This window comes from Camelus dromedarius, chromosome 13 (genome assembly GCF_036321535.1).
Source record: "Camelus dromedarius isolate mCamDro1 chromosome 13, mCamDro1.pat, whole genome shotgun sequence".
Lineage (NCBI taxonomy): Eukaryota > Metazoa > Chordata > Mammalia > Artiodactyla > Camelidae > Camelus > Camelus dromedarius.
The window spans coordinates 10,267,683-10,288,137 of NC_087448.1; the positions used below are offsets into that span (position 1 = coordinate 10,267,683).

General features: G+C 48.0%; 1 protein-coding gene across 1 annotated transcript in view; it reads left to right on the top strand.

Moving 5' to 3' along the window:
• The window catches only part of STK24 (serine/threonine kinase 24), a 93,140-nt gene that overhangs the window by 27,691 nt on the left and 44,994 nt on the right, over positions 1-20,455 (top strand). The window contains exon 2 of the mRNA XM_031466241.2: positions 11,698-11,928. Coding sequence (XP_031322101.1) covers positions 11,698-11,928 — 231 coding nt within the window. The remainder of the gene's footprint in view (positions 1-11,697; positions 11,929-20,455) is intronic.

The window sequence follows — 20,455 nt, forward strand, 5'->3', positions numbered from 1 at the left end:
TGTGTGTGTGTGTGTGTGTGTGTGAGTGTGAGAGACAGACAGACAGAGGATGGGAGGAGCAGAAGAAAGGCCTATGGGGGGAGATGGTGAGACGGGGCATATAAGATGGGCTGACAACCCCTGGAGCTGAAGGTCAGCTTCAGGTGCAGATAAGCTAAGGGAAGGGGGATTAGCAGTGACCCTAAAGCAGAGTGATGGCCCAGGTGGTGACTTTTCTCTTTGCTGAAACCTGAACTCTGCTGTGATCCTCAGGAAGGAGGTTCTGGAAGTGCTGAGAATGTTCTGGTTCCCTGTGGATTGGCGACACTGATGCAGGGTGACAGAAAGCAGGTCTCTGTTGATGGCGGAGCTGGGTTGGGGGTGATGCAGCAGAGGGTGGCCTGACCGTGAGCTTGAGCTGAACCCTGGGCTGATGGTGGAGGACGGGGAGAGGGGATAACCCACACAGACGCGTAGCTTAGCTCATTTCACCCTCCCACAGCCTTTGATGTAGGTGCTCCTTACCCCTTTTACAGAAGCGGAAACTGAGGCCCCAGGCAACAACGTGACTTCTGGAGGGTCCCTCATCAGATCTGGGAATCAGATCCAGGCAACTGGGCTCCGGGGGCTGCTCTCTCTGCTGCTGTCAAGATGAGAGACAGCGGGAATGGACCCAAATGAGCACTAGAAATAACATCTCGCTTCCTGTTTAAGGTTCCCTACCTACGAGGGCAGCGCTCCCTTCCCCGGGGGTCACCATCTGGGCTGTCCGTCTGTGCCCTGGGTGCACCAGCCGGTTCTTTAATCCGGGAGGGTCTGCTTGCCTCCTCTTTGCGAAGGGGCAGCTTGGGCCTCGCTAATTCATGCCACGGACATTTATTGAGGGTTCCTCCATGCCAGGCCTAGACTGTTTGAAATGAGCCCATTCTGTGCAGGAGGGGAGACTGATGTACACAGGCACTGCCCAGAGCCAGCAGTGGAGGGGCCAGAGGTTAGAGCCGGCATGGGTGAAGAGTCTTGCTCTAGCCTGACGTGTGCTTTCATTGTGAGAGCCTGTGTACATCCCGGTGGTCCTTCACACGTCCGAACATCGTACCTGGAGGGCTGGCTTGAACCTGCCTGAGGACCATGGTGCAAAGCTGTCTCTGTACAAATGTCCTTAACAGGGAGCCATTCCACCAGAGCTGGCGTTTTAGGGGTCTCGGTGTAAGGTAACAGAAAGAACATTGGCTTCAGAGCTAAGCTCCACCCCTCTGGCTCTGTCCCCGAGTTCATGATGCACACACGAAACCTCCACTTTGTCACCTGTTAGGGCAGCCTCTTCAGAGGGCTGGGGAAGGAGGTGATGGACTCCCCAAGTGAAGGCAGCTCTGGGTGCATTACAAGTGCTCACACCATGCTGCTTTCTTCCTCTCCCTTTGGGCAGCTGGAGGGCAGGCGGGTGGAGGAGTGTGGCAGTGAGGACGGGGACGGGCGTTTCTTACTTCCGTTGAGTAATGCATGGGAGTTATTTCTGAGCAGTCACGACAGCTCCTGTGCTGCGCGCTGGAAATGGGTTCCCTCCACGGGATCGGACAGTGTGGGAGGCAGTGGATAGTCTTACATACTGACCATCTTAATGGTCTGGCGTAGGAATGGGCAGAGTACAGCTGCTTTTGCTGGCTTTGAGCTCAGAATGGGTTTTTATGTTTTCAGATGGTTGTAGAGAGAGAGAATATGTAACAGAGCCCACAGCCGAAGGTGTGTGCTGTCTGGCCCTCGAAGAAGGGGCTGGCCACCCTGCCCTTGCCACTGCCCGCAGTCCTTGCCCTCCCGAGGTGACACAGCATGGCTGACTGGGTGACAGTCGTCTCCCTGGTGACACGGGGCCACAGGACTTCTGTGGGACGTGAGATCGGCTGACTGCATGCATCGCACACCCTCTCTTGCCGCCCCTCCTAGGGATAGATGGACGCTCGGGGACCACCTCCCCCACCGAGGGCAGGAGGCGTGCCTTCCTATTGTGATAAATCAACTTTTTCCGTGACCTTAGCTGTTCTATTCCAGCCATTTTCCCCTGATGCCTCTAAAAGCTGAAGGATTTTCAGGTAAAGGAAACGTGATTACTGATTGAAATACAGATATCCCCAAATGTATTTGGCCTGGTTTTTAGAATAGTCAGAGTTCCCAGATACTCACTGTTGTTACTGCAAGCTTGTACAAAATACACACAGGAAGGTGAGTTCACCCACAGGGGACTGGAGGCAGCATCAGTAGTCCCACTGCTGGGGGTAGCATTCCAGCGTGGTCACCCCAGGACAGGCCTTCCAGCTCAGGCCTCTCCCGTTGGGCCTCCCACCAGGCTGGCAGCTTACCTGCACCTTCAGTCTAGAGGCTGACCCACCACGCATAGACAGAGGGCTTTGCCCCCACTCACCAGCTGTGGGGGGCCCTGTGTAAGTGACCTGCCCTCTGCACCCCGGGTTTCTCGGCTGTGGCATGAGGATCGTGGTCCCTTTCTCCTGGGCTAGTTGTGAGATCTGGAAGGGGGTATTTATGACAAGTGCTTAGCGCCAGGCTTTGCATGGCGGGGCTTTTGGAAACAGGAGCTGCTGCTGTTTGTCGGGGCTTCTTACTGTAGGGTAGGGTCAGAATATTTTCCAGGGCAGGTTTGTTATTTATGTTTTGGTTTTTAATAAAGGAGATGCCAGGATTCATTTCTCAGTGAGTGGTATAATTTATTTGGAATGCACTACATGTCTTTCATCACGTGCTTGCCCAACAAAGCTGGCCTGATTTCGGTCCTTGACTTGGCATCTGGGCCTGCTCATCACCTCTGAGAAACCCCAGGACTTCATCTTTGAGCCAGGGAGGCTTTTGCTGAAGAAAAGTGCTTCCAGCATCCCTGGGGAGGCCTGGTGGGGAGACTCTGGGATGTGGAAGCTTCGTCGGGGCCAAGTTTGCACTGAGCTTTGTGACCCTGGGCCAGTTGAAGCCCCAGGGCCTTGGTTCCTCGGCTGGCTCTGCCATCCAGGGGGCTTGAGCAAGTCTAGCACTGTGCCAGGAGCGTGGGCACTGGGCGGGAGGATGGCAGAAGAGTAGCCAGAGCCCTGGAGCCCTGTGTTCAGTTCATGCCGAGACAGAGCCTGACCCTGAGCAAACAAGGGCGGCCTTGGGGCCTGGCCCTCATCCCCATGCAGACCAGGAGCCGTGCTCTCCCCAGGGTGGCTTCTCCCTGACCTCTGACCTCACCGAGCTCCAGACACCCGTGGGGGCTGGGGGTGTTGATTAGGTACTGAGGCCAGAAGTCATAGCTTCACCTAAGTGCTTGCTGTCACCTTTTTCACATTTTCTAAAAATTGTATTTCTTACTAGCTAGAGTAGCCTCTATCTTAAACATCCATATAAGAGGACTAGAATGCTCCTACTAGGATTCCCTACCTATTAAGGACAGAATTTTAGGAAAATTTCTAGTAATTTGAATAGGCAGGTCTAGATATAAAGTTGTAAATTTTACATCTCTTTGTCTCGGTTTTCTTTTTTGTCAAATACTGCAGAATGTTTACGCAGATAGATTGAAACAAAGGTGTAGACTATGGTGAAATGAGTTCACTGAGCCGGATGGTGGGGTATTTGTAATGTGTGAAGAGAGCTCAGGTAGAGAGACTGGAATGAACGTGCTCCTTAGAAGAGGAAATTATCTGCTGTGGAAACAGGTCAGGGGAACTCACACCGTAGTGATGGGTAGATTTAGTGTGTTGTAGAGAAATGCGTGTTTCTGTACACCTGTGATTTAGGCCTCAAATTTAAAAATGACCTTTCGTCAGTTAGCTAGGACTGAGACTTTTCTTCTGAAGAATATTTGAAAATTGGAGAAATGTCAATTCTTTGAACTAACTGGAGCCACCTGCTATTTAAAGCTCTTTATTCGGAGAATGTTTTTATTTTGGAGACCTTAAATCAACCAACTAGTTAGCATGAAACACATGGTGCTAGAGGCAGAGAGGGGCGTCCTCGGTGGTCAGCGAGGCAGGAGGACGGGAAAGGATTGGAGAGGGGAAGGATGGAGACATGAGCAGCAGGGAGACACCGCGCCCCCTGCTCCGATGTGATCCAGGAGTTCTCCAGGTGTGCCTGCTGGCGGCCTCCTGGACCAGACCACTACTCTCCACCTTGGCCACATGCTGGAATCTTCTGGGGGGAGATTTGAATAATACTGGTGCTGGGGTCCTTTCCCCAGAGGTTTGGATTTAATGGTCCAGGGTGGGGCTGGCTGGCGTGCAGCCTGTGCTGGGAACCACCTATCCTGCATGGGGAGGCCGTCCGTGTGGACCCTCATGGTATCTACTCCGTCCCTATGGTTTCTGCTCCCCGCTGAGGGGGCTGAGGCCATCACAGAGACGGCAGACACCACTGTGTGGGGCCTTCTTTCTTCCAGCCAGGACCCCACCACTGTCATTAGTACCCTTGAGGGGTGTGGGCCGACTGAGAAGGAAACATGCTGCAGGTTTGAGTCTGCTTTTCCCGGGGAGCTGGGGTCCTGAGTCAGCGTTTGGGATAAGAGAGAAAGTCCTGACCTGAGACCTCGTCAGGTCAGAGCCAGGAGCTCCAAGTCTGCCCCGCTCTGTTCTCCTCCGGCTGCGTCTGGGGCTGGCTGCTGGGGGCATGGGCACGTGAGCCCACAGCAGGAGGATGTGAGGGGCTCCCGGCCAGGAAGGAGCCCAGGCTGTGCCCCCATGTTCCTTTCTGCCTCCACTCCCAGTGTTGAATGGGCTTTGGGCCTGGCAGAAATTTCTGCTTACAGGATTTCTGGGACAGTCCCCATAAAAGGGTATTTGGCTTCTGGGGGTCTTTTTTTGTTTATAAACTTTGCATTAGTCGTGTGTGTGTGTGTGTGTGTGTGTGTGTGTGTGTGTGTGTGTGTGTGTGTGTGTGTGTGTATTCCTGTATATATTTTATTAAAAGGGCAGCTTGATTTTCTGTTGGGGGACGTGTGGGAGAGACCCGATGATAAAGAGGGAGCTTTAAACTTGTTAGAATGAGAGAAAACCTTTATTGGTTGATAGGCTTGATTGGCAAACTTCCCAATTTCACTTTGAGTACAGAATTCTTCTTGAAATATAACGGTTAGATTAAACTGATGAGACATGATTTCAGGGCATTTTATTTGTTACTGATTAGCTTAAGGATATCTTCTTTATGGAAAGAATAATTTGTATTAAAAAGTAGGAATGTAAGGGAGTGGTAGAGTGCATGCTTAGCATGCATGAGGTGCTGGGTTCAATCCCCAGTACTTCCATTAAAATAAATAAATAAACCTAATCACCCTCCCCCAAAACAAAAAACAAAACAAAACAAAAAAGTAGGAATATAAAGTTAAGCCCCACTTTAAAATGACAATAGTTTTTTAGTCTTGTTGGGACTTTGTTGCATTGTGTTACTACAAACGGTCTGTTCTCAGTCACTGTTATGGCCAGTGTTTAGGTGATTTCTAAAAATGTCTCCAAAACCGAGTGCTGTTCAGAGATGTCTCACGTGGTCTCAGGTGTGCTTGCGGCGTGTCCATGCCGGCGCTGCAGGTCACACGGCGCCTCATCTCTGCAGGAGGGTTTGCTGTGCACCCCGCTCTTAGGCTGATTTGATCCTTTGACAAACCTGTGAGGTAAACAAATACTTCAGACACCATTGTTGTAATTTGCTGAGAAGTTAAGAACTTGCTCAAGGCCATGCAGCGAAGTGTCACGGCAAGAGGAAAGCTGGGGCTTTGGAGTCTTGACTCTGTGCTCTTTCTGCTGGGTTTTGCTGGTGGAGCTGGGCAGCCGGTGCTCAGCATGCTTGCCGTTGGGAATCAGAGGACCACAAGTTCCGCTTCAGGGTCTGTCACATGCACTGTGTCCTTGGACACATCCCACAACCCCACAGTCGCCAGAAGATGGGATGGCTCCTCCTATGGGCGCACCCTCAGAAATAGCACTCGTTTTTCTTGCGGCTTTGTTCCACCCAGGCCACATCCAAGACCAGAGGTTCACGGCCTTTGACTGCAGCTCTTTGTGACCGAGGGGAGGCCGGGACCCTCATTTATGGGAGTCAGCTTGCAACTGCCTGTGCATTCGAGTCTTAACGCAGATTGTTTTGCAAGATGATCTCTTAGGTTCAAGTTTCTGCTCAGAAATTGTCAATAGGCTTCCTCTTTCACAAACTGTGAAAATACGTGTTTCTGTTCACGAAGCGTGTAGCCCTCTTGACAGGCTGGTCGGGTGTCCTGTGCCCCGGCTCTGTGCCTTCTGCATCTTGCCTTTGCTGCGACTCCCTGGGCGGGGCCTGCTGTGCTTCCCCATTTAAAATCCCTTCTATTCATGTAACTTGAGGCCCTTCTCCTGAGGCTACCAAGGGACTTGAGCCTTCTTTCCTTCCCTATTTTAAGGGACTTAGTAGTTACCATTATAGGAAAGTTAAAGAGAGGTTTATGGAAGGTTCTCATAGTTGGGATCTTTGGTTTGCTTACAGCTCTGAGCATCATTTCTTAGCCCTAAGAGCCTAATCCTTCCGGTGGGGTCATTGCATCAGTGGCTCAGGGACCGCCTCCTTTGGAGCCTCATGTCACAACACCCTCCAGGCCTCAGGGCCTTCTGGCCTCCCTGGCTGGTGGTTCATTTAGCTGCACCACGTGTGGCCTCTGCACCTCGGGAGTTCTGCAGACGTTTCCTTCTCTCTGAGGATGCTCACTCGGGCCCCCTAGAATTCTCCTTGTCCCCTTCCTGAGGGAGAAGAGGCTTCGTTATTTTAGTTGCTTTTAGGATAGTGCCTTGGGAGGTGCGCTGGCTTGTGAGTCCCGTGATCTGGATTTTGCTTCTGGCTCTAGTTTAAGTGAGAGGCTTCTAAGAAACTACTGAATCTTGACCAAGTACCGTCAGAAAGAACAGCTCAGAATTAAGACGAGCAGAAAACAGCAGCAGCAGAGATGGCCTCTCTCTGCTGAGGACTGACTTCCTAGCAGACACCATGCAGAGAGCTTTCCTTGTGGTCTTATTTTACCCTTCCAGCATCTGAAGAAGTAGGTAGTGTTACCCCGTTTCCCAGATACGGAAACAGGCTGGGTGGTTCAGGGACTTGCTGGTAACTGGGTGGAGCTGAGATCTGAACTTGTGTTGTTTGGACTCCAAGTGCCTGTGGCTGCTTAGAAACCTGAATTTTTGGCAGATAATTCAAGCATTCAGGAGGGCAGTGTGAATATCTGTTCTCCAGCTTATTTTGGGGGGTGTATCTAGTGTCTTTTCTCTCCACATCTCGTATAGCTGCTGCCCCAAATGGTATTTTGCAGAATCAGAGCCGAGCCTCTGTTTGGTGCACATGGGGTCTCATATAATTTTTTAGGCCACAGCTGCATTTTCCTTGTCTCCATCATGTAATGCTCTGAATTTGGGCTGGGTTTTTGTTTTTATTATTTGCTTTCTGAGGGGACTTGATGGTGCCTGCAGGTCCCCATGCTGTTCACTTCTTTGCTGCGTTAGGTTGGCAAGATTATGATATGTTTTAAACTGTTAGATCATAATCTTGAGGGAGAAAGTAATCTGTGAGATGTTAATACAGTTTTCAGCCTGTGGCATCAAAAAACATGCTCTGGAGAGAAGGAGTCTTTGTTCAAGGGAGTTGTCAGGTTTTAGTGGGTTGAAGCAGCAGATAAGGAACTTTTCACCTATAGTAGTGAAGTAATAGTGGCCTCGTTAGGGACAGAAGAAATAAGGTGCAGAAAGGACACAAAACTCCAGCAGAAGCACCGCAGTCGGGGTGCAGACCTCCATTGCTACACCGAGAACCCCCACGTACCCCACTCCCCCGCCCCACAGCGTCGTATTTGGTGACAGGAGGGGAAGCTGGGGGGAGTGGCAGAAGGTCAGGTTAAGAAGGGACTGCGAGTTCAGATTGACAGTGGGCATGTGTGACTTAAGTCTCGAGACGCTATGTTTTCTGGGTTGTTTTAAGCAATGAAGGGGAACCATGAGCTTTAGGGGAGCTGAACTCTGCCTGCAGAGCGGAGAGGGAGGTCCTGAGTCAGGTCTGCTGGAGGCTTACCTGCTGGGGGTCAAGCAGGGCGCGGCCGGGGAACCGCATGCTGAGGCAGTTTGGAGGTAGGAAAAGGGACTGAGGTGCAGGGTTTCCAGCTTTGGAAATGGTAGATAGTAACACTCGTAACAGTGGGGCCCACGAGGAAAGCCGGGGTGGGAGAGTCGGGCAGATGTGGAAGGAGGAGGTGGTAAACAGCCAGCAGAGACCTGTTGGCGGCAGGTGCGCCAGGCTGTGTGCCGGCTGACTTGGTGGTGGCTGCCTGGGGCGCTGGGGTGAGGGGGATTCTGAGGCCGAGTTCAGCTCCAGGAGGAGAGTTCTGCCATTCACCTGGGATGCTTGCCAAGTTCAGAAGAGGGGGCACATCTGGTCCAGACCCAGCTGGACCGTGGTGCCCTCTCGCCTGTTGCTTGCCACAGGGATGGTGATGTGATAAGGTGCAGGCATTAGAACACGTCAAATCTAGACAGTTTTCTTTTTCTCTTCCTGGAGCTTGGCTTCAGCCCAGAGCAGTGTAGTGTGTGTGGCTGTGCACGTGGTACATATGAAGCTCAGGAACTTTGAAAGTTGATTAGTGATGCCAAATGCATTTTTCATTGCCAGAAGTGATCAAAAGAACACAGTAATAGCTGTTCAGGTTTAAAAATATAAAATACTTAAGTCATCATAGAAGTATTTAAATGAATTCTCTCAAGGATTATGAAACAGGCTGAGTTGCCCCAGAAGCCTGAGCTCCAGAAGGGAGACCAGGAACGGCCTCTTGGGCTTGGTGTGGGGAGCCGAGCATCATACCCTTGGACTTTCCCATTGGAGGAGTCAGAATCCTGAAGGTCTGGGGACCCTCGCGGCCGTGTGGCAGGGGGGCTGCTGCTCGTGCTGTGCTCATGCTTGTTCCGTTGCTAAGAGACCCCAGGCTTTGGGGCAGCTGGTCACCCCGAAACTTCCATATCCCAGTGAGAAATGTCTGTGGAACCCTTGATTCCAGACCTCCAGGCGGCACGTGCCCTTGGCTTTTCTGGTCTTCCCACCATGTGGAGCCCAGTGAAGGTTTTCCTGGGCTTGTTGGGAACGGCACTTGGGAGCATTTTCAGAGCCCAGACCTGTGCCTGGGGCCTCCTGACCTGCGGGAAATGCGTCTTCTCGTTATTTTGATCAGTTTTCAAGGATCCTGACCTTAGGGTGATTATGCATAACAGTGCCCTGCTTTTCCTACATCTTGAAATGAAAAATAAACAAGACGAGGTGTGAGTGTGTAGAAAGACGCAGGATCTAGTGGACTAAAGATTAAAGAGACAGATGGCCTGGTGTTGTCATGATGAAAAGGGTGATGAAGAAAGACGAGAAAATGAAGCTACGAGAAGTAGGAAAACCAGGTGTCACTTCCTGGAAATTTTCACTTAACCCTGAGGCTGCCCCAGGTGGGAAGTTGGGCTGTTTCTTGACAGAGAGGGGAAGGTTTGGAGGGACATGGAGAGGTGTGTGTGGAGGAGAGACAGCAGTCCTGGAGGGCCTTGTTCTGCAGACACTGCCCGGGACATGTCTGATCCCTCGGTTTGTGGGTCCCCCCTCTTACCTGCGTTTACTGTAGACAGATGCTGTTTCTGCTGTTTTTCTGTCTCCAGCGCTTCCCACAGAGGAGGAAGCACAGACTGCTAGATGTTGAGTAGTTCATGGACCACATAGGTTACTAACCATATGCATGAGATTCACGACCCATGAGAAGCGTCTTCCTTCTCTGCCTTCGAATGTTGATCTCCCAGCTCAGCTTGTGAATGGGCAGGTTGCACTGGACCTTTCAGTGATGTTCTGGAGCGAACAGTCTGGGACCTGAGGAGTGGGCTGTGCAGATAGTACCCGGCCCAGTCCTCCGGTCATCCATCCTCCTTGCTCTGGGAGAGGGGGACGGTAGGTAGGTGAGGGTCCTCTGTGTGTTTTGACTCCTGCCTGGGGACCGATTGCCCTTCAGGTACATGGGATGTGTGGGTTGAGGGGCCGGCAGATATTTCTGATCTGGGATGATGACCCGTGCGTGATTCAGCTTAAATCTTTCTGAAAAAAGAATTCTCAGGATGCTTGGCAGGTTGGCACGTTTCCCACCAAGGAGATCAACTTTCCTCTGAGGACAGATTCTGGCAGCAGAATCTCAGAGTTCCTTTTTTGGACTTGGTCATCTCTGGCATGGATTTCCTTGTCACCAAAGGGCTGCAGTGCATGGTAATGAGGTTATGCAAGAGTTGCCTCATGCACGACGTTTGGGCCTTAGCTGGGATCCCTGCACTGGCCGTGATGGGCCTCTTGCTGCTGGCTCTCTCACTCCCAGCCTTGCCAGCCCTCTGGGGCCTCGGCTCAGAGGTTGATACCTTCTGCTGGTCAAACAAGTGACGAAACCAGCCCAGACTCAAGGGGTGGGGCCCCAGACTCTTTCTTGCTGGAGGACTGCCAAAGTCATGTTGCAAAAGGGTGTGGACACAGGCAGGACTCACTGGCAGTTATTTTTGTAACAGCCTCCCACACTCTCATCTCTGACATTGTAGAGGTTTGAATAAATTCTTGTTGACTTTGTTTTTTTTATTAACTCACGAAAAGGACATGCTACTGTTTTTCTTAGGGTGGTGGTGGGGCAGTTAATGGAGGGATCGGGTCAGCTGACCTAAAAACAAGCCTTGTTTTCTCGGCACGTTGTCTTGTTAGGGCTGCCTGGCTTCTCCCTCGGGTCTCTAAGCAGTGGTTCTCAAAGCTTGGTCCCAGACCAGCGTCACCTGGGCGCTGTCTGATTCTGGGCCCCACCAGATTTCACTGAGGCAGAACCTTTTGGGGGTGGCAGGCAGTCTGGAGTCTAGCAAGCCCTCCAGGAGAGCCTGACGCTAAGATTTGAGAATCACTGCTCCTGGGTATACACATGGCTTTTATCTCCTTTCTGACCAGTTCACCCTCTCCCAGGCTCTCTGTCTCCTGGAATTAGTGTATTCTTGGTGTCAGTGTAAGACTGTGGTTTTTTGTTTTTGTTTTTGTTTTATTGCCCAGAGGACCCTTACTGACCATCCGTCCCTGTGCCCAGGCACAGGGGTATAGAAGTAAGACGTGAGCCCTGAACACCTCAGTGTGGCATGGGAGGCAGTGTACCATGGGAGGGTAGCCAGTCCCGCGGGCGCGATGACACGTTCAGTTCATACATGCCGAGCTTGCGGCACCCGGGTCAAAAGAGGTACCTTAGCAAGTGATTGATCTGAGGAGTTAAAAACTCAGAAGGCAGGGCTGGAGCCAGCAGTTGGAAGGTTACCATATACATGATAATTTACAACAGTTTTTTCTCAAAAGTGCCTACGCAGTGGGGGTCTTTTAAAAATATGGATTATGCAACCCCCCTCCACCCCCCTTAGGATTGTGAGAGTGTTTGGGGATCTCTCAGTGTCCCAGGAGATTCTGACCAGCCAGGTGTGAGGAAACGTTGTCCCAAAGCCTGGGGAGAAGAAGGACAGAGAGAACCAGAGGCCAGGTCTGGAACCTGGGGTAAGGTGGCGGGGTGGATGGCCTTAATGACAGGCCAGCACAGGGAGAGTCTGTGCGTGGAGGATCAGTCCTTGAAAGATGATGGTCTGTGTGTTATCACCACAAGGAAGAGCAGTCAGTCCTGCGAGTTACTCAAGTTTCCCTCCTTTTCTGTCTCTCCTACAGAACCTAAAAGCAGATCCTGAAGAGCTTTTTACCAAACTGGAGAAGATTGGGAAGGGCTCTTTTGGTGAAGTGTTCAAAGGCATTGACAATCGGACTCAGAAAGTAGTTGCCATAAAAATCATTGATCTGGAAGAGGCTGAAGATGAGATAGAAGACATTCAACAGGAAATCACAGTGCTGAGTCAGTGTGACAGTCCGTACGTCACCAAATATTATGGATCCTACCTGAAGGTAAGGCTTAAAAATGCAGACGCGATTTTCCATGACGCAGCACCTGCCCAAGATGCGAGCGGCGTGCGGGAAGGACTTCAGTGAATAGCACAGCAGGTTTTCAGAGGAAGAGAAATGTTCCGACCTTTGTAGTCAGAAGAACCAGGCTCTGACGGTTTTACCATCTTAAATGTCACTGATAGAAATGTATTTTTAGTAAGTGTTTGATGTTTGACATTCCCTTTCAAAATTAGAAAGTATTTCTAAGACTTTGTCATCAGAAACACATTTCTTATTAAGCTATTCTAACAACAACCATTAATCACCCAATTTTAGCATGGTTTATGAGTTTATGATAAAAACTCAGGCCAACCTAAGATGATTAGCCTTTTGATACTTTCAGTTATCAAATGTGACTTAATTTTAATGCTGTTTTTAAAAGCTGCTGTGAATTGAGAATATTGATTAGTGAGCTGGTTTATCTCCATTTGACTCCTAAGAATTCTAGGTTAGTAGATAATTACTTAGATAAAATAGTTGCAGTACAGCACTACAAATTGCCTTTGACCTTCCCCACAGTTCTTTAAAGAATTGTATTAAAAATGGTCCCCCAATCCTGTGTAGAACCGTGTCGTAGTAATCATGTTCTACCACTAAAAAGGTCTAAGACTGCCTCTTGTGTTTCTAGTTCCTTGACATACGCCTGTTTTACTTCACTTAGAAATGTAGTATCTTTCAAATGGAGTTTTGGAAATCTTAAGTATTGGTTAAAAAAAAAGAAAATTTTGAAATAATTCTTGTGGAAAACAAACCTTCACAGGGTAGAAAGAACAACTTCCTGAGGGGGGCAGCAGTAAGCCTGACAGCGTGAGACCCTGCCTCCTCCTGGGTTGATCCTCTGAATTCTCCGTGTTGTAGCCCTATGCCTGCTGCGATGTCAGAGGGATAGTGCAGGCTTAGGTGTTGTGGAAATGTGGTGATAAGGTATGGGTGGAAGGATGCAAAATTTGAGAACCATTGCGTCACTAAATATTTAAAGGAAATAAAAATCGATTGGTAATTCTGTGTTTTCCCATTGCCTGAAGAATGGCAGTATGACATAGGTCAATGCAGCGTTTTGAAATGGGAAGAATACGTTTTGGAGTCCATTTGTCCTGGACTTGAATCTTGCTTGTCTTGCTGTGTGGCCTTGAGTTTAAGCTCCCTTGCTTCCTCATTTGTAAAACGGAAAATTATGGTATACACCTCACTGTTGTGAAGATTAAATGGAATTAAGGATGTTAAAGTACCTGGCATATAGAAAGTACTTAACAAGCATAAATTTCCTTCTTTAATTGGTTGGGTTTATCCCACCTCATCTCTGAAATTACCTTACGATGAAGGACGCATCCACTAAGGTGGAAGCAAGGAGGAGCAAGCTTGCCAACAGTAGCAGTGGGTGTGGCTGTGGGGAGCAGCCAGTTTGGGTCTTGACCGAAAGGGAAACCCTGTAAGTTTTACCATTTTCACGATGCAAAGAGGAGAGACGTGACTTCCATATGGGAAAGCAAAGGTCTTCTCGATGTTAACGTTCTATTGAGAGAAAGCAAACAGAGACTCAACTTGAACTCTGTCTACTGTATCACTTTGTGAAATGACTTCAAAGTAGTTTTATACTGAAGTCAGAGCTGGGTTTCATGTGGTCTGCTGACATTGTATTTTAATATGACTTACGGTAATTTTGGCAAAGGAAGTGTGAAGATCTTCACAAATTTTTGCTGACTTACACCAACTGATGTTTAACTATAGAAGTTAAGGATCAATGGTTCGAAAGTATCTCCTTCAACTTCAGCTCCTCAGCAGAATTCTTACTGCATGCTGGAGTAGATTGCTTTATTGTGGCCAAATGTGGTGTCACCTTGACTGTACGTGTCTAGAGAGTCCACCTGGTATGTCCCTTCTTCCCTGAGTCACTAATTCCAAGTCAGTCTAACCTTCATCTAGAGTTTCCCAGTGTGTTTATCAGCTTATCAGATTTATCAACATAATATCAGCTGCTAGCATAAACACCCTAAGTTTTTAATGGCTCAGATATGATAGAAGTTTATTTCTTGCGCCCTGATCCTGGGAGGTTTTCCTCCAGTTACTCAGGAACCCGAGTTCCTTCTGTCCTGTGGTTCTTCCTTCCTTCCATCCTCCACATGTGGCTGTGCTCATCAGGTGTAAGTCATCGTGGGGGCGGAAACTGGAGGCTCCTGTGGGGAGTTTTCCTGCCCAGGCCTGGGCACAGCACCTTGTTTCTGTCCACATCCCCCGGCCCGAGCTCGGGCACATGGCCACGCCTCACCCAGGAGAGGCTGGAAAGTGCCGTCCAGTTGTGTACCATGTGGAGGAGGAGGTGGGCTTGATGCTTCACTAGATGTCCTTTCCACAAAGCCACTCACTCTGGAGGAAGTAGAATGACTTCTGGAATGATTTTTTCCTCTGACTGTCTTCAGGTAGGATGGGAAGTTGTAATAATTTTGTCTGTAGTGCTGTATATATTTTACCAGGCAGACTGGCCTTCAGGAAATATAACTGCCTCAAGAATTCCAGGAGTAATAGCGCCACTGTGAAAAGTTGCCCTTAATTTCTTAAACCTTTCTGTTGAATCTGACAAAAATAAAGAACTGCTGTGTTGAACAGTGTTAATCGCTGTAAGTTAAACAGGGCAAGACTCCAGACCTGTGGTTCTGCTTGTTCTCGTGTAACAGAGTCTCATAAAGTTTCTGGGCCCAGAGGAGACCCTCAGTGATGAGCCAGGGGCTGTTTTCCCATCATCTCTGGGGATTATGAAGTTTAATTAGCATGGTCCAAACTGTTGAGTAAGATACAAATTAATGCGTCATATAAAACAAATGGTCTTGGACACAAAGTTGGGAATAACTGTTTTGTGAGGTTTTCATTGCCCTTCTGAAACAGCCTCTGGCTTTCAGAGCTGGGATTCTTAGTTGTTTGGGTGGTGATGGGGAGAGGGCCTCAGGAATTCACCTTGTGTTAGGGACTTTTACATGGCGGGATTGGATAAAGAAATTAGCAGAAGCTGGCTTCTTCATTGCTGGGTTAGCATTAGGAGGTCTCATAATTATGTTTTAGTTTTAGTCATAGAAGAAGAGATTAAAGACAATGGATAAGCGGTCACAATGTGCTGAATGTTGCTGAAGATCAGGAGATTGGAGTTAATTTTGACTGTGTAGCTCTGATCAAACCACAGAATTGCTGTGTAGCTTGTTTTTTCCCCAAATGGTGAAAACAAAACCAACATTGACTATTCAGGGAGGAGGGGGAGTAAATGCATCAGTGAAAACTTATGTTTATATGATGAGTCTGAGGCCTGGAAAGGTCTTGAAGATGATCATGTACCACAGAAGAACCCCATTCGTTGTAGTTTGTTTGATTCTGGGGAGATTAAACCAGCTGGACTACTAGCCAGAAGCCTTTGCAGCCCGTCTGTTACACCACTGGTGCTTTCTCCCGCAGAAATACCACCCACGGTGTCATGATGTAACCGTGTGCGTGCGTGTGTTTGGGAGGGGGGTGGTTTGGGTGTGGTGTGCAGGAGAGAGAGAGAGACTTTCGGTTTTATAGTTTAATTAGGCAGTGAAGACATAATAAGATTGTAGCAGTGGACAGTATGATGTCATGGAGTCTAAGTCTGATTTCTTTTTAAGCAGTACTCATGCGTGCTGCTCGTTTGTTCAGCAGTAATGTGGAGCTTGCCAGCCTTTTAGCATCTCTGCTTTGAGATTCACTTATAGTCATAAGCCAGGGTTTTTAGTCTGTGATCCCTGTGCAGGTACTTAACTGTCTGCGTGTTTTTCCCACTGCTGACTTCCTCAAGGACAGATGCAGATAAATATACTTACCTTACAGGACTCCTGTAAAGATCGAGATTATAGGTAAAATACCTGGCATGTTAGGAGATTTTCAGTAAATGATAATTTTTCCCTTAATAAGAAAATTCTTAAATTACCTTGCCAAATGACTCATAATCACAAGTCTTAAAAACATTATTAGCATTCTAAACATTAGGCTTATTATTTTCTTTTGCAGTAAATTATTTAATACTCCCAAACATCAGGCTGGTTTAGCCAAAGCAAACTAGGTGCAATGCAAAAAAAAAAAAAAAATGCGTTTATCAAACCTTTACTTCTCCTAGTTATTTTTGTTATGGTATTGATATGAAGGAAATATGTCCTTTGAGTGAATAGTTGTCTGATAGTGATTCACTTCCTTGACTTAAAAACTTTTAGGGTTGTTTTGCCAATGGGATTCATCTGAAAACTAGTACAGGCAAGTTCTCTGATACGTTTTGGTGTTGTATGTAAGTACGGTTATTACAATAAGGGGTTGGTTGTGTATTATATACATTACAGACACATGTCAGAGTAATTTTTTAAAGTTAACGTTCTTTGGACTTCTGATTTACCTTTTTTTTTTTTTTTTTTTATTCCTGTCTTCCTTACTCAAAGGGGAAATAGTAGTTCCTGATGAAATAGAAAACCCAGTTGTTTTACCCTTAGGGAAGGAGGTAAAGAAATGCTTCTGTAAATGATGGGCCCCTTGTGACTGAGGCTCCTGGGGAGGCTGCCCCGTCTTCACTTCTTGTCCCAGCATGACTATACAGCTGTCTCTTTACTTTCAGAAGCATCCTAGTTTGGACAGTAGACTACAATCATCTTGTTAAGCTTTGTATTGTTACGCTTTATACCCAGAAAAGACCAAAACAAAATTGCAGTCTTTCCCTTGCCCATATTCATACTGTGTTATCACTCCATGGTCTCTGTATAATTTGTTCCCACTTGGGGCTGTTATGAATAATGTTGTGATGCACATGAATGTACAAGTGCTGTGTAGACATGTTTTCATTTCTGTCGGGTGTATACCTAGGACTGGGACTGTTGGCTTATATGGTAACTCTGTGTTTACCCTTTCGGGGGAGCTGCCAGGCTGTTTTCCAAAAGTACCTGCACCATTTTACATTCCCACCAGCAGTGAGTTAAGGGTTCTGATTTCTTCACATCCTCATTGAATTTTTTATCACGGCTGCCCTAGCGGGTATGGGTGGCATCTCATTGTAGCTTTGGCTTACATTTCCCTCGTGGCTAATCATGTTGGGCCTGGTTTGTCTACTTCTTGCCAACACTGATGTAAAACTTCCCAGTTTTTCTCAATCTCGTAAGTGTAATGTAGTGTTTTATTATGCTTATTTGAATTTCTTTTAATAGGTTTGAGTGTCTTTCCATATATTCTTTGCTCTTAGGATTTCTCGCTCGGTTGAATTTTGTTCACATCTTTTGTGAAATTTTCCACTGGCTTTCCCGTGTTGCATTGTTATTTTAATACCAGTTCTAGATATCACAAGTATTTTCTCTGACTGTGTTGCACTTTTAACGTTGAGGTGTCTCTTGTTGAAAAAAATCCTTAATTTTAATGTGATTAAATCCATTAATTTTTAACTGTCTGATTTCTGCTTTTGGGGATCCTGTTTAAGGAATCCACTAGTTTCCCTAAGGTTAAAAATAGAATACATTTTTTTCTTTTGTTGGCTTTATAATTTTACCTGTTACATTTAGGTCTTTTATCTGTCTGGTGTACAGTACGAAGTGTGGATTTTTTTATTCTCCATGTAGAGATAAGTTGTATTTATTGTATAAAATAGTGTTTTCTTCCCTCATATATGATGTTTTATTATACACGAAAGTCTCATGTATTTCTAGGCCTCTTTCTGGGTTTTTAGTTCTATTCCTGGACCAGTATCGTTCATTCATGGTGTGTGTGTGTGTGAGATTATTATTACCTCGGCCCTGTTTTAAGTCCTAATGTCTGGAGTGATAACCCTCTCCACCTCTGCCCACATACAACTTCTGCTATTTTTAAGAAGTCCGTGAGGTCTTTGAAGGCCTTTGTCCTTCCACATATGTTTTAGAATGAGTTTGTACACTTTCTGTTTAAAATCGTACTGAAATTTAAAAATGGATTTTTGAGGAGAATTGACACCTTAAATCATCCCGTCTTCACCTGCGGATGCCTAGGTTGTCTTGTGTGAGCTTTAATACTGTTAAAAAATTTCCTACATAAAGAACCTGCAGATTCATAGGTTGGTTCCTGGACACGTAGTTCTTATTGTTATTTTGAATGATGTATTTTTAGGCTGGTTATTGCTTAGTTAAGGGAATGAGTATGATTTTTTCCCCCACCTTGTTTCTGTCAATCTTGCTGAACTCCTGCACAGTTCTTTATAAGTTTGAACTTACTGTCATATTAAATATGCTTCATACGTTGGTTTTAAGTTCCACTTTGGTACTTTCCCTCTGTGTTTTGGACCAAGTGGGTTTATGGGATAATACAGCTTCAGCTTGAGGGAACAGAGTTTGGGGCTCGGGGGTAAAGGTCTGCAAGTTTGGTTTTGAGAAATATCATGAATGAGCTGGAGATGATGTCTGGTTAGAAAGGAGGGCGATGGTTTGCCTTTTTCGTTCTTTTCTAGCCATTCTGACCCCATGCTCGAGATCTGGAGACAACCTACCTCTGAAGATTGGTCCCGACTCGGAGTGAAACCAGCAGTGTGGTCACCTGGTTGGACCAGGTGTCCTTTTCTGCAAATAAAGAGACTGGGTGCATTTAAACTCCTTCCAGTTCTGTCTTGGCTTAGCTTGCCATTTAATAAAGCATTTCTTGTGCACAGAGAAATTAGAACCATTGGTTATTACGGCAGGAAAGGACCTCCAAGGCTCCTGGCCCCTACTGTTTATTCTCTAGATGAGAAATGGTGGCGCGGAGAAGTCGTGATTCCCAGGGTGGGTGGTTGAGCTGGGGCACAGGGCCAGAGGTTCCTGATTCCTGTTGCACAACTGGCCACCCTGCACCTGACTGCTGTCCCGCCAGGTTCTGCTCTCCTTTGTCCTTATGGGAAACCCTCCTGCAGAGGGTTGCCGATGTTCAGTGGGTGGCTGAGCCCATTTGATGGACGCTAAACTATTCCTTCCCAAGGAGGGAGTGCTCCACGGCTGCTTAGTGAGCCTGCCGCCCTCTCCTCCCCTTCGGGGATGATCGAGCACCTGCAGGAGTGCAATCTGGTGGCATCACCTGAGGAGTTTAAGGTTCCTGAGTCCTGGCCCCACCCTCAGACTCGCTTGTCTTTGTTCTCAGCTGGTGGGGCCTGGATGATGGAAACTGTAAGAGCTTCCTGGAGATTGTAATGTGAAGTCAGGGGTGAAAACCCCTGATGTGTAGGGTCACCTTCAGGGAACGGGCATCAGCAGAGACCAGCAGCACACAGAAGGTCGTTACCACCAAGATGCTTTCAGTCTTAGAGAAAATGCCAGCTCAGAAGGTTCAAAGAGTGTGCGTTCCCTATGTGGCAGAAATCCCAGAAGAAGGGCGGCTGCAGGTGGGGACAGTGGCTGGTCAGCAGTACTGGGGGATCTGGGCTCCTCCTGTCCTCTCTCATCGCAGTCCTCGGGGTCTGACTCTGCCTGTGTGTGGATACATGGCTCTTCTTTCCTGGAAGAGTTTCTTAAGGCTCAGGAAGCCTTTCTCAGGTGGTGCAGGCACCTGCCCTCAGGTTTCACTCATCAGAGCTGGGTCACAGTCGCGACAGCCCCTGGCGGGGGTGGAGGGGTATACAGGGCCACCTCATTGGCCCCCACCAGGCAGGAGTTACTGCTGAGCTAGAAGAAGGGTGGGCTTCCCAGAGTCACAGAGTTGGGGGAGGGAGAGGGGTTGGTTGAATGGCTCAGCCAGCAGTGCCTCTGACAAGGAGCGCTCCTGGCAGGTCCTGCCCTTGAGGGATGATGTGTCCATTTCTGGAGTATCCACTGCGCCAACACCATCTTGCAGAATCCGGCATCTGCTTACACGCCAGCATTCCCTGTGCACGTGGCCAGTGAGGTCCCACCGGGAGTTTGGGCAAGTTAGCCGGACAGAGAACCTGCAGGCCCCTGGCCCAAGGGCACCATGTCACACTTGCCTTGAATCTGAGGCTGTTTGGTGTCATCTTCAAAGGACCATATGATCCTAGTGTTGAATTCTTACTTACTGCCACCTTAATTCTCAGGTAGTCCAACAGCAGAAATTCTAGCTTCGCACGTGTAAAGTGTTTTATTTTCTCTCTAATGCATACATGATGTTCACCTCTGTAGCTCTTGTGTGTCGAGAATTTGAATGTGCTTCAGTAGCTCTGGCCACTCTGACATAGATCCAGATGCCTGGCCCATGCCTCAGCGGCCAGAGCTGGCTGTCACACGAGCCCTGCGGGCCAGCCCTGTCCCTCCCACACCTTTGCTTTCACCCCGTCTCTGCCAAGAATCCCAGTTGTGTTCTGTGGTCCTGTGGCTTTCCTTGTCAGTGCCACCTGCCCTGTTGCTCTGTCATGGATGGGTCTGCGGTCTCCCGTGTATTCATAAAACTCTTTGTGAGTAGATGGCCCCCCTCCTTTCTTTGTATGCTTGATGCACAGATGACTAAACAGAATTCTGATTTCTGTTATTCACATTACTGTGGTGGCAAGCATCAGATATCTTCAGGC